At 44.7% G+C, this 13,247-nt stretch overlaps 1 protein-coding gene across 2 annotated transcripts in view; it reads left to right on the top strand.

Moving 5' to 3' along the window:
• The first annotated feature begins 4,008 nt into the window (after positions 1-4,008).
• LOC126484248 (gamma-glutamylcyclotransferase-like) overlaps positions 4,009-13,247 on the top strand; it is a 31,481-nt gene continuing 22,242 nt past the window's right edge. The window contains exons 1-3 of one of the 2 annotated variants that reach the window (XM_050107665.1): positions 4,009-4,078; positions 4,306-4,427; positions 4,499-4,632. In XM_050107665.1, the coding sequence (XP_049963622.1) occupies positions 4,075-4,078; positions 4,306-4,427; positions 4,499-4,632 (260 nt within the window). In that variant the 5' untranslated portion in view covers positions 4,009-4,074. Of the gene's footprint in view, positions 4,211-4,305; positions 4,428-4,498; positions 4,633-13,247 lie in introns of both variants that reach the window. The other variant, XM_050107664.1, reaches the window with a different exon arrangement.

Genomic DNA, 13,247 nt, shown 5'->3' with positions numbered 1-13,247 from the left:
CACACACAAGGCACAACTGGCTAGCTTTCGCATACATGTCGCACGCATTATTCTCAGCTGCTGACAGTACACTGACCACCGTGTTGTGCATTGGATCGATTGTTTGCTTTTATCAATAATAATTCTTTTATTTGCGAACCACACAGTTTGGCAATACGTAGGTGAGTAGCCAGTGTTAGGCACGTGCGCCAAGTCTTTGGTAAGTTTCCATTCTAGTCGTTCGCCATTAAAAATACGATGTGTCACGAGTATTCTAACAGAAATGGCGATGTGAATTGTGTTTCTTTGCCAAAATACAGTATAACTTGAACAAAGTCATCTTACAGTAGCTATTGCGACAGATTCCTGAAACAGTGTCTCGTCAACCAAGCAACTGGCGACTAGAGAGGTCAATAGCTTATGGTAAACCTCATTGTGCCGGTTTGCAGTAACGTAAGAGAAGAAATTTCATGTTTATTTTCATATTGGGAAATTGCCTTTTCATTGGCTGTCAATGTCTTAAAATTTACAGTACTAGATTGAAAAAATAAAATAAAACTATAGCTTCTGCTATAGAAATTTCCGTGTGTTAAGCACTTGGCAGAATACTCTCTTCATTGTGTGCTATCATTTGCCAGATTCGGTTTCGATATCTCGAGCGGTTTAGGAGCTATGTGGGATGTTATGTGTATTTCATTCTAGCGCGTGTGCGATCGCAAGTGAACGCTCTACATAAAACCCATTTTCGCGAAACTGGAGACATTTAGAGCCAACCTCCCGATTCTAAAGAAAAAATCGATGTGTTAGCTAAATTTAATACACTGCAGCATATTATGTAAAATGCACCAAATGTAAAATCGTTGCGACTCGTATTTTTCTTGTAAACTTTTCGAATTTCGCGCAGTGTCTTATTTAAATGCGAATGTCATTTATCATTAGCGAGAGCTGATATATAAAGCTATAAAGCTACAAGCAACGTAAAAATCAAATTTATTTATAGGATAGCTTTGTACGGTAAAACTGTTAGAGACAAATTTCAGGACGCGCGCCTCGATTCTGTCAGCTCAGCGCAGCGTGTCAAAAGGTACGCGCGAAGAATGTCTACGTGTCTCCTCAACATGCGCAGGACCTGCACGGCACGTGCGGAAAGTGCGCGTCGCTCTATATGCCGTGTCACTTCACATGTGCTACACGCGCCCGAATTTGCGCTTAGTTAGCTTTACACGGAACGAGTCATAAGTATACGCAGCTAGGGCAGGGGGAGACAACTGCCGCCGCCCCCCCCCCCCCCCCCTCTGGCCACCTTCCCCAACCCCGCAAGCCGAAATCGCATCACATGTATAAATTCAGTTCCGAAGCAATGGAAAAAACATCCAGAACTTGTAATGAATATTAACTACTAGCAAGAGAACGCAGAGCCAGTTGTGAATTCTCAAAAATATTTCGTCATTCACTGCGAAACTCTAGTAATTGTTCCTCCTTTACCCGCCTCTGTAGCTTAGAGCATGGGTGCGCTCTTGAGCTATGTAAAAATTTCGTTATCTAAGTACGTAATCATCGAAGAACTGTCACTTTGACACTCGAGGAAGTGCGAGAAAGGGGGGGGGGGGGGGGGATTGCAGAATTTATTCGGAGATAAAGACGCTCCGACACAATAGACTTGCTTGGAGAGCTGCATCCGAACAGTCTTTGATCTGCATCTCTGTTTAATGAAGTACTGTGCAAAGGTCAACACTTGCGCAAAAGTATCTGTTCAATATTACAGCCAGTGTTTCGCGCCTACGCTAACACGAGGCAGTGAACGTGTATTGGATGCTGCTGGATCTCAGACTTCCGAGGAAAAACTGATACCTCAATCCACATTCAGCAGAAATTACGAAAATTTAAATGTAACGTAAACTTTATTCCATAATAAATTGTGTGAATTAGGTAAGACTGTTACCTGAAGTCGAAATTTGGTGCAACGCACCATTGAAGATTTTCTGTTTTCTAGTTTGTGCTTTCCTAAAGCTTTTTTGCGTTTAATGGCGCAGCAACTGAAGTCTACAAACAGCCAACGTGGCTTGGAAACCACGATTGTCGGATTTCGTCTTCGTCTTGTTGCGCGCATCGTGGAGGACACACTGTAAATCGTCAGCCATATCGCTAGTCGCTGTCTGGTCAAGGTCTGTGCCGCTTTATATTGGCCTGCGAAAGGCTTCAGCGGGAGTTCAGCCAGTCTTACCGGAGGTACCAAACCTGCAGCATGGGTCTGCCGCCTCGTTACAGTGGTCTTAGCAGTGACTGGTGTCTTTGTGGCGTGTCAAGTAACAACAGCTGATGTTAATACTACTGCTGACAGAAGTAAGTACCTATATTTGTGCTACAATAGATAATTATGCTACATGTTATTATTCTTATATTTGAAAATGCACAGTTGTCGTACAGCTTGAACAGGGATTCATTGAAACTGCTAGTGTTTACGAAAGCCATTTGTCAGGTTTCGTTAATTCCGTTACCAGTTCAATAATGTTCTGGTTCTTACTTCGTATTTTTCTCATATCGAAGGTGCCACGAAAACTGCTTTCATAGCAGGTCAAAGCAAATATTTTACACAGATTACCGAGGCACGAGGTGTAAATAACCCAGTCTTCATGCAGATATAAAGTTTTCCCCTTGTTGCTTGTAAATGTAGCCTATATTTGTAGTTTCCCCTTTTACCTCGCCATATAAAATATTGTTTTCGATTGCAGCTGACACTGTTTCATGGGCAGGCATTTATCTTAATGTTGTCAGCGTTATGCATATCCGCCGCCAAAAAATAACACAGGCACCAAGTATTAAAATTTGCTCCTGTTTTCGACTGTACTCTAAATTTTGGAGCTTGTAATGATCGGAAACTCACCCTAGCGGACATGTAATATGATTAGATCTGAGTTTGGCGTAAGAAGAAGAGCTGCGTATTGACCATTAATCAAGTGTGAAAGATCGTTTTTCTCAAACAACAATGATTAAAATGCCTCATCGATGGTAGTAAACCCGGTGCGCACGGAGAGACCACAAGAGCCAATTGAGGTGCGATAAGTTGGAAGAGCGATGTGTTTATCTTTCTTGGGGAAGTGTAAAAAAAGTTGATAGTGACATTTCTGGGCGCATTTGTCCGAGGACCATGTGGATTGTAATTATTACTTAATGGTGATGATTTTCATTTAATGCTGTTACCCATATGGTAAGGTTACTCAAAACTGTATTAAAGAATAAATTCTGTAATCACCCTGTTCACATGGGGTTCCCAAAACCGGATTTTATAAACCGGCTTCCCAATACCTCTTCCGGGTGATCTTGTAAACACTTCGAAATCTATTCTGGAAATCCGCTTCCAGTTGCCGGTTTTCAAATTTCGCAATCGATTTTCGTTCGCATGCAAACAAAACCGGTTTTCAGACGTGACTTGGGCTGCCGGGTTTCGTCTTATTTTTAAAAAAAATCCGGCTAATATGGACGGTGTGGCTTTTTGTACAATGAAGGAAAAGTAGTAATATTAGACTGAAGCTGTTAATTGAAGAGAAACAGCGATTGTGCTGATGAAATAAAAAACTATAACAGCTGTTTTTTTTAACTGGGATCCTTAATATGTAAAAACGAGAGTGAAAAACGGTTTTCGGAAGATATGTCCCATTTAAACGTAGAGAATATAAAGTACGCTATACCTAACCAAAGAGTCCCCAGCTCGTGGTCTAGTGGCTAGCGTTGCTACCTCTGGGATCACGGGGTAGCGGGTTCGATTCCCGGCCGAGTTGGGTATTTTCTCTGCCCGGGGACTGGATGTTTGTGTTGTCCTCATCATTTCATCGTCATCCTCATCCTCATCATTCATGATACTGGCTATATCGCACTGTGAAAAAAAACAGGAGTGTGAAAAAATTGGGACTTTGAACGGGCGCTGTTGATCGCCCCACAAACCAAACATCATCTACGTCTAACCAAAGAGAATTCGAAGCCACCCCGTTAATATTGGTTATCTGTAATATTTTCGATGCATTATCTTTGCATGCAGTGCAATGGGAGGAAAAAAAGTAAACTAAATTCTGTAGCAGGTGGTGTTTTAGGTGAAAAATGCGTAAGAAGCACCGAGAAAGTTATTCTTTGTTATGCTTCTTTGGATAATTTGCAAGAGACATATGCTGCTTCCATTCGTTATGATATACAAACATGCTGAAAATCATCCGACATGAAACGTTATATAGGAATTGTGAGCGAATAATGCATGGATGATAAGGTGCACAGTATACGTTAGCGATCATTTCGTTGGCATGGCTGTTTATTGTGATATTGCTATTGTTACAGATGACACAAAGGTTTACCTTGACGATAAATTTCTATATTTTGCTTATGGCAGTAACCTGTTGGCGAAGAGAATACATATAAATAACCCAACTGCTGTTAGAATTTCTAAGGCCAAACTTGCGGTAAGTGTTACAAGCACCACCATGTAAACAGTGATGATCTCGATAGTTAATAACCGCACCGACTCCTACAGGATTATCGGCTTGATTTCGGATACTGGTCTCGACGTTGGAAAGGTGCTGCTGCCACAGTTGTTCCTGACCAAGGAAAACATGTATGGGGAGCTGTATGGCAAATGGACAAATCCGATATGGACAACTTGGACAGGTAATCAAATTTTTGTACCATCAAAGGATACTTGGACAATTATGTAGGCATACGTTAATTTTATTACTTACACACACACACACACACACACACACACACACACACACAAGATGATGCCACCACTCAGCTGATCACCCAAGACGATTTTATTACAGGGTCATTCTGCTATTACTCACATTATAGGTTGACAGTTTTCATAATTTTTTTATGTGAATGAACTTAAGTTTCAGATGTTTTGCTAGAGTGAAATAATCTTATTACTGATAACATTTCTTTTGTTTTAGTTTGTATTTTGTATAGTTTCACATTGTGAAGAATGTTAAAAACAAAGCTGTCACTCATATTACAGAAAAAAACATAGGAAATCTCTTCTTAAATGTGATCAAATGTTTCTGCTCTTGAATAAGTTGACAGTCTTGTTTTCCACAGTTACCCTGAACACAGAAAGGATTGTTTAATATGTCACTGACACTGCAGTCCTGTCACTCTCGTTACATAATATAAAAAAAGAGGGAAATACAACCAATATAAGAAAAGTAACAAAGAGAAGAGACAGTATTGCTAATATTTCTGCCAATTTGCCTGAGCAGCAAACATATTAAATGGCATCAACTTAGACATCAAACCTGTAGTATAGTCTATTGCTCATGCATTCTAGTTAAAGATCTGAAAGGACATACTTAATTTGGCCACTGTTTAAAAATGATGTGCCTCCATCATTGACACTGAAGTGAGATTTACTCTCTCCCACCTTTCCTTCAGTTCCATTTTGGTCATCAACCGAAGACTGACAGATTGCTGCATAACAATACACAGTATGCCTTCCTTGTAGCTTCATAATGGTATATTTGCCACTAGTAACAGTTTTTAGGAAATGTGTCCTTTCTGATTGCTAAATCTTTTTTCTTATCACTATGCATTGACAAGGGATAAGTCTTCAGTTGATTTGTAAGAATGGTGGCCTGTATTTTTGATATGCCTTTAGGTACTTCTTTAAAAACAGTTTCTTTCTTCTATACCTGTTTTATACATTTCCCTCACTTTTACAGGTTATATTTTGCTAGCTACTTTTGCAAATTGTTTTTCATAAAAAAAGCTGACAATTTCTTGCTGAGGTATGAGCTCTAACTTGTCTCTTCACTTCAAGGTCTGTTTACAGGACCTCTCCCATGTGAAGTGGCAAAATAATTCCACATTACTTTCTTCAAATTACTTTTAGACTAGCTTCAATATATCTATTCTCAAACCATGAGCTGGGTCTATCTGACTGGATATACATTTCTCCGACTTCAGATGAAATTTCTCCAACCAAACTATCAGAGTAAGCAATCAAAGTGTTCTTGATCTGACACTGTCAGTATGAAATTGTGTTTATTAGAGTACCAGACTCATGATGTAAACAGACTTGTGCTTGCATACAGTGAAAACTCTATTTCCTCCTGTACAGAGCCAGTACAATTTTTAGAAAAATCCACCTGCAAAAATCGCAAATTAGACTTAGCAGTGAAGATGACATTATTGCTCTTTCTTTGTTGCACAGTTTTGTAAACTTTCTTTTCAGAAAAAAGTGCTCCAGTAAAAATGGCAGCAAAGAAATTGTACATTGTGCCAGTTCAGCTGCAGTACCTTCTCGTTGCACTCTGGTAAGGTGAACTCCTTGCTCCCATATTTGCCAGGAACAATTGAGGTTAGAAGTGTGAGCATCATTAATAATACATCTCCACCAAACTACAATCTTTACAGTTACTGCACGTCATAGTGCAACAGTCTTCTTTAGTTGGCTCACATTCGATTGTGTTTAAATAGGAGGTTGAGTATGCAGGAAGTGCTTGAAAACTTTGCTTAAAGTGTTTGCAACCTAAATAAAATTTTCATGACATTTACATAAATGGATGTTATGTGGTACTTGAGAACTCAGAACCACATGTTTATGTCTTAAGTTCAGCAAATCTTCACTTGCTAACAATCTTGCCATATTCAGAAACAAAAAGAGGAAATACGGAAGTGTCCGATCCCGCCCGTCTGCTTTGACCCATGGCGTCACAAATATGGCGTAAACGACCATAAACCACGATTACAATATGGTGCATATAAAATAGGTATGTACACATTATGAGCACAAAAATACATCAAAAAACAAACACACACATACTTTCCACAAAAAGCCTAATGACACTAACGGGACAAGTGCGGGAAATGGTGTGTTTTTGGGTGGGGGCAAACTAAATATAAGCAAATTTAGACACCCACCCCCATGCAAAACCAGACAAAACGATGAAAAAAATAGATATCACAAAACTCCCCAAATACCACTAAACACAATATCATCTGGAATCGGACACTTCCCTTGACCTACATAGCTCAACAGCAGCTCCAGATCCCATAAATTAGGATCAAACACTTCCCTTGGCCTATATAGTTCAAAAACTTCTCCAGATACCAATATCAACATACACAGCCACACATTGGGATCAAACACTTCCCTTGACCTGCGCACTGTTAATTTTATCCGTCATATCCATTACTGAACAAAAACAACAACCGATTAATTTGACTAAAATTACCACACGATGTACAGCAAACAACTCTAAATTACCCTTCACACAAAATCGTTAACTCACTGAAACGAATTCCAATACAAACACAGCCGACACTCGAACAATTCTGGATAACAAGCAAATGCAAACTGAGCCCATTACACCACACAAACGAAAACCCTGAACATACCACCAGAGAGCACAACATGACGACATCTACAAACACGCCACACTCACAAACCAAACTCCGCACCGTCATTACGTCACACACGACAACACCCTTACGTCACGGGTCAAAGCCGACGCGTGGGATTGGATGCTTCTGTCGACCCCAAAAAGAACATGTCTCTCACTCAGAGATGAATACAAATGTGTGATTTGCAGTTTCTTTCATGGGCAGTCTGGATTTCAAATAGTTTTCATATCCTTCAGGCTTGGTGCTTAGTGATCTCCATCATCTCTTGAATAAACCCCTCGAACAACTGAGACAAGTGCCAACCATTTCATTGGAAGTAGTGGTGAATTATTTTTCCTTACTACCAGTGAGCGAAAAATCTCCAACAAAACTTTGTTTCTTAACAGCACACTTTATTTCATGGTGAATTTGGTAGTGTGTTTTTTTCCCCCCCCTCAGGCTGTGTCTTGCATTCTTTTAAGGAAATAACATTTGTCTTTGTTCAGATTTCCCTTTTTTAAGCATCCACATTTTGCAACAAACTACTGTATCCGTTCTTTCTTCTTTCTCTGCTATTATTCTTGTTCCTTTTTCGTAGCACTTCAACATCTTTCTTCTTTCCCCTTCCTGTATTTGCATGATGTTTTTCATTTTACCTTTTATAGTTCTCCTCGCCTTTGTTTCTGCCTTATTTTACCATTGATGATGATATTTTGCTAGCTGACCAAAGAAAATAATTGTGTAATGTTATTTTCTTATCAAAATTTGTGATGGAACTCCCCCAAGTAGTATAACTAATGTTAATACAGTCACTCGCATTACGTAATTACATTTTGCTGCAAACCATTTAATAACAATAATAGAAGGCTGCAATTTGATGCAAGCTATGGAGATCAGAAGTACAATGAACTAAAAGATTTTTTTTAATAAAAGGTATTAATAGAAATACTTATTTTTGTTACATTACATGCAAATATGCATTTTCTAAAGTGTGTATAGTTTGGCACTATTAGTACCATAATGCATGTTTCTTGTTTTACTTCGTAGATTAAGGTTTAAGTAAAATAATTTATGTAAATTTTGGTTGAAACACTACTATTTAAATTGTTAAAAACCAACCATGAAAATGCAGAAAATGGCGCCGTGATCACCACAAGAAATAACATAACCTTCTTTGAGCCAAAACCTTAAACAAAATCATTTCCCACCAAAAACTTCATTGTTGACAAGAAGTTTGTAGTGTAGACAGCAGTGCAAAAATAAATTAACAATAGATGTATTACTTTAAATCTATTAATAAAATGACCCATGACACCATAATTCTGTAACAGGCAGGGGAGGGGGTGGGGGAGATGCTCCTTGTCCTCCTCCTCAGCGATCACAGGCCCTGTCGACTATCTCTTGCAGCCTCTCTCCACCCTGCGGAAATTCCTAATGCTGTGATGTCCTCCTCCATGTCATCTTCCCACCTTGTCCCCCCTGCGGGTTCGGGGTAAGAATAGGCCCGAGGTCCCCCTGCGGGTCCTGGGTAAGAATAGGCCCGAGGTATTCCTGCCTGTCGTAAGAGGCGACTAAAAGGAGTTTCAACCGTTTCGGCCTTCCATGTGATGGTCCCCCTTGGGGTTTGACCTCCATTTTTCAAAATTCTACAGAAGTACGAGCCTTTTGGGGAAGGATGCCTTACGTGGTGTACCACTGGTCCTCAGTGCACTAAGACCTTGGCACTCAGCATTGTACCGGCGTTGTAACCATACCCACTATTCCTCAAATTGGGCCTAAACGCCTGATGGGTTGTACAAGTTACGCCCATAGTGCGTCCCCATCTGCATCTACGATCATGATGGACTTTCCATGGCACCAGAAATCCAGCACGGTAGCCAGCCCGTTGTGGTGGGGTCGTCATGTACCCTCTAGGTTGTAGTCCCCTGACAACACAGGGATCGTACTGCTGATACCTGAGCTGCACCCTCCTCACGTCGGCCAAGGAGTAGATGCCCGTCTCCTTGGGGCATCAGGGCTCCCGGCAACGGTCATCCTGCCAGGTACTTCCCCCGCTATTTGGTCTGTTCTCGAACCGATGGGGGGGGATGTTCGCCACCTCCAAGCCCATGTTCTTTGTTCAGCACATTGAGGACATCTTCGGGGAAATCGAGGCTCTCAGTAAGATGCGTTCGGGGTCCGTTCTTATAAAGACCACCTCCGCCACACAGTCGGCGGCGCTCCAGGCGTGCGACTGCCTAGGGGATATCCCAGTGTCCATTGTCCCGCATCTGGCACTAAATAGGATGGAGGGGGTTGTTTTTCATTGGGACCTCCTGCTGCAATCTGATGAGGAGCTCAGGGCCAACATGGACCGCCGAGGCGTGCATTTCGTCCGGCGAGTCCAGCGCAGCCCCAAAGACCGTCGCCCTCGCCTTCGAGGGGGACGTTCTCCCGGAGAAGGTAAAGGTGATGCGCTACCGGTGCGACGTGCGACCTTACGTCCCGCCTCCTATGCGCTGTTTTCGGTGTTTGCGCTTTGGGCACATGTCGTCACGGTGTGAGGCTGAGCCCCTTTGTGGCGATTGTGGACGTCCTCTTCGTGAGGAACATACATGCACCCCACCACCTCGGTGCGTTAATTGTCCTGGCATCCACTCGCCTAGATCCTCGGACTGCCCCGCATATCAGAAGGAGAAGAAGATACAAGAACCCAAAACTTTGGATCGTCTCTCTTATTCTGAGGCCAGGAAGAAGTATGACCGCCTCCATCCCGTGCCGTTGACCACTTCGTTTGCCTCAGTTGTGTCCACTCCTTCTGCGGTATCCTCACCCCTATCCCGTCCCCCTCCGCCTCCTCCCCCCCATCCGGGGTCTCTGCCTCCACCTCCCAAATCCCTCCCTTCCAAATCCTCCTCCCCTGTGCCCCCGCCCCCTCTGCCCCAGGGGCCACACCCCCCCCCCCCCCCCCCCCACCTGAGAAGCGATCCTCTTCTCAGGCGTCTATCGGGGAAACGTTCCAGACCCCAGCTTCCGAGGTCCGGCATTCCAAAACGGTCCCCACGCGTGAGGACCTTCTTCGGGTCCAGCCCACCATCCCTGTGCCTCCTCGGACTTCCAAGAAGGCCTCCAAGAAAAAGTCTCTATCCCCCTCTCCACCCTGGCGCGTTTCGTCTAACGCTCCATCCGTGAGTCGCTGCTCCCGGCCGTCCTCAGTTTCGCCGGGACGCTCTGCTGCCAGGCGCTCAGCTGGCCTCTCGTCGGCAAATGATGCTGCCCCTCCTACACAACCAGGGACAGCGGCCGCAGCTGGCGACGACTCGATGGAACAGGATCCGCCTCCCGCCGGTTGTAGTGTTGTTCCCTCGAAACCTGGCCCTCCGCAGCCGTCGAGGTGACCATCTCTTCCCCCGTCTCGTTCCCCCTCTTTTTTGACTAGCGATGGCCTTGTTACATTGGAACATAGGAGGTATTCGATCTAATCGGGAGGAATTACAACTGCTCCTCCGCCTGCACTGTCCGCTCGTCCTTGGTCTCCAGGAAGCCAAGTTGCGCCCGACTGACCGTATTGCCTTTACCCACTATACCTCGGAGCGGTATGACCTCACCCCTGTGGACGGTATCCTAGCTCATGGGTGGGGTCATGTTGCTCGTTCGGGACAATGTCTATTACCATCCCATCGACCACCCCACTCCAAGCAATAGCTGTCCATATTACTCTTTCTGCTTTTACTTTTTCAGTTTGTACCATCTACACTCCATCATCATCTGCTGTTAGTCGGGCTGACATGATGCACCTGATTGTTCAGCTTCCCCCGCCGTTTTTATTGTTTGGCGACTTCAATGCCCATCATCCCCTTTGGGGCTCTCCTGCATCCTGTCAAAGAGGCTCACTCTTGGCGGATGTCTTCAACCATCTCAATCTTGTCTGCCTCAATACTGGCGCCCCGAATTTCCTCTCTGACTCTACTCATACCTACTCCCACTTGGACCTCTCGATCTGTTCAACCACTCTTGCCCGTCGGTTCGAGTGGTATGTCCTTTCTGACACCTATTCGAGCGACCAATTCCCCTGTGTCGTTCGTCTCCTGCACCACACCCCATCCCCACGTCCTTCGAGCTGGAACATACCGAAAGCTGACTGGGGACTTTACTCCTCCCTGGCGACCTTTCCGGACCACGATTTTCTCAGTTGTGACAGTCAGGTCGAATACCTCACGGCTGTTATCATCAATGCCGCCGAACGTTCCATTCCTCGTACTACCTCTTCTTCACGTCGCCTTTCCGTCCCCTGGTGGAACGAGGCTTGTAGAGACACTATCCGTGCTCGACGACGTGCTTTACGCACCTTTCGCCGCCATCCTATGTTGGCGAATTGTATTGGATACAAACGACTCCGAGCGCAATGCCGTAGAGTCATCAAAGACAGCAAAAAAGCTTGTTGGGCCTCTTTCACCAGCTCCTTTAACAGTTTTACTCCCTCTTCTGTCGTATGGGGTGGCATGCGCCGGCTGTCGGGCATTAAGGCCCACTCCTCGGTACCTGGCCTGACCTCAGGTAATGGGGTCCTCGTTGATCCTGTGGCCATCTCCAACGCCTTCGGCCGGTTTTTCGTGGAGGTTTCAAGCTCCGCCCATTACCACCCTGCCTTCCTCCCCAGGAAAGAGGCAGAAGAGTCTCGGCGACCTTCCTTCCACTCGCTGAATCTGGAAACTTACAATGCCCCCTTTACTATGCGGGAACTCGAACGTGCGCTTGCACTGTCCCGGTCCTCTGCTCCGGGGCCAGATGCCATTCACGTTCAGATGCTGGCACACCTTTCTCCGGCGGGCAAAAGCCTCCTTCTTCGTACCTACAATCGCGTCTGGACCGAAGGTCAGGTCCCCATGCGTTGGCGTGAAGCCGTCGTTGTTTCTATACCCAAACCCGGGAAGGATAGACACCTTCCTTCTAGTTACCGCCCCATTTCTCTTACAAGGTGTCTCTGTAAGGTGATGGAGCGCATGGTTCATGCTCGGTTAGTTTGGATTCTTGAATCTCGACGGCTACTTACCAATGTCCAATGCGGCTTTCGTCGCCGCCGCTCCGCTGTTGACCACCTTGTGACCTTGTCGACATTCATCATGAACAACTTTTTGCGAAGGCGCCAAACGGTAGCCGTGTTCTTCGATTTGGGGAAGGCTTATGATACCTGTTGGAGGGGAGGTATCCTCCGCACAGGTGGGGCCTACGCGGTCGCCTGCCCCTTTTTATTGATTCCTTTTTAACGGATCGAAAGTTTAGGGTACGTGTGGGTTCCGTATTGTCCGACGTCTTCGTCCAGGAGAACGGAGTGCCTCAGGGCTCCGTCTTGGGCGTAGCCCTTTTTGCCATCGCGATCAATCCAATTATCGATTGCATTCCACCTAATGTCTCAGGCTCTCTCTTTGTCGATGACTTCGCGATCTACTGCAGTGCCCAGAGAACATGCCTCCTGGAGCGCTGCCTTCAGCGTTGTCTAGACAGCCTATACTCATGGAGCGTGGCAAATGGCTTCCGGTTCTCTGAAGAGAAGACGGTTTGTATCAACTTTTGGCGATATAAAGCGTTCCTTCCACCATCCTTACATCTCGGTCCCGTTGTTCTCCCATTTGTGGAAACAACTAAGTTTCTAGGGCTCACGTTGGACAGGAAACTGTGTTGGTCTCCGCATGTCTCTTATTTGGCGGCCCGTTGTACACGTTCCCTTAATGTCCTCAGAGTTCTTAGTGGTTCATCTTGGGGAGCGGATCGCACTGTCCTGCTTCACTTGTATCGGTCCATAGTCCGATCGAAGCTGGATTATGGGAGCTTCGTCTACTCGTCTGCTCGGCCATCCCTCTTACGCCGTCTCAACTCCATCCACCATCGGGGGTTACTTCTTGCGACCGGAGCCTTCTACACTA

Source organism: Schistocerca serialis, chromosome 6, assembly GCF_023864345.2.
Source record: "Schistocerca serialis cubense isolate TAMUIC-IGC-003099 chromosome 6, iqSchSeri2.2, whole genome shotgun sequence".
NCBI lineage: Eukaryota > Metazoa > Arthropoda > Insecta > Orthoptera > Acrididae > Schistocerca > Schistocerca serialis.
The sequence above is the reverse complement of the archived record's forward strand: the minus strand, read 5'-3'. Positions and strand labels throughout refer to the sequence as shown.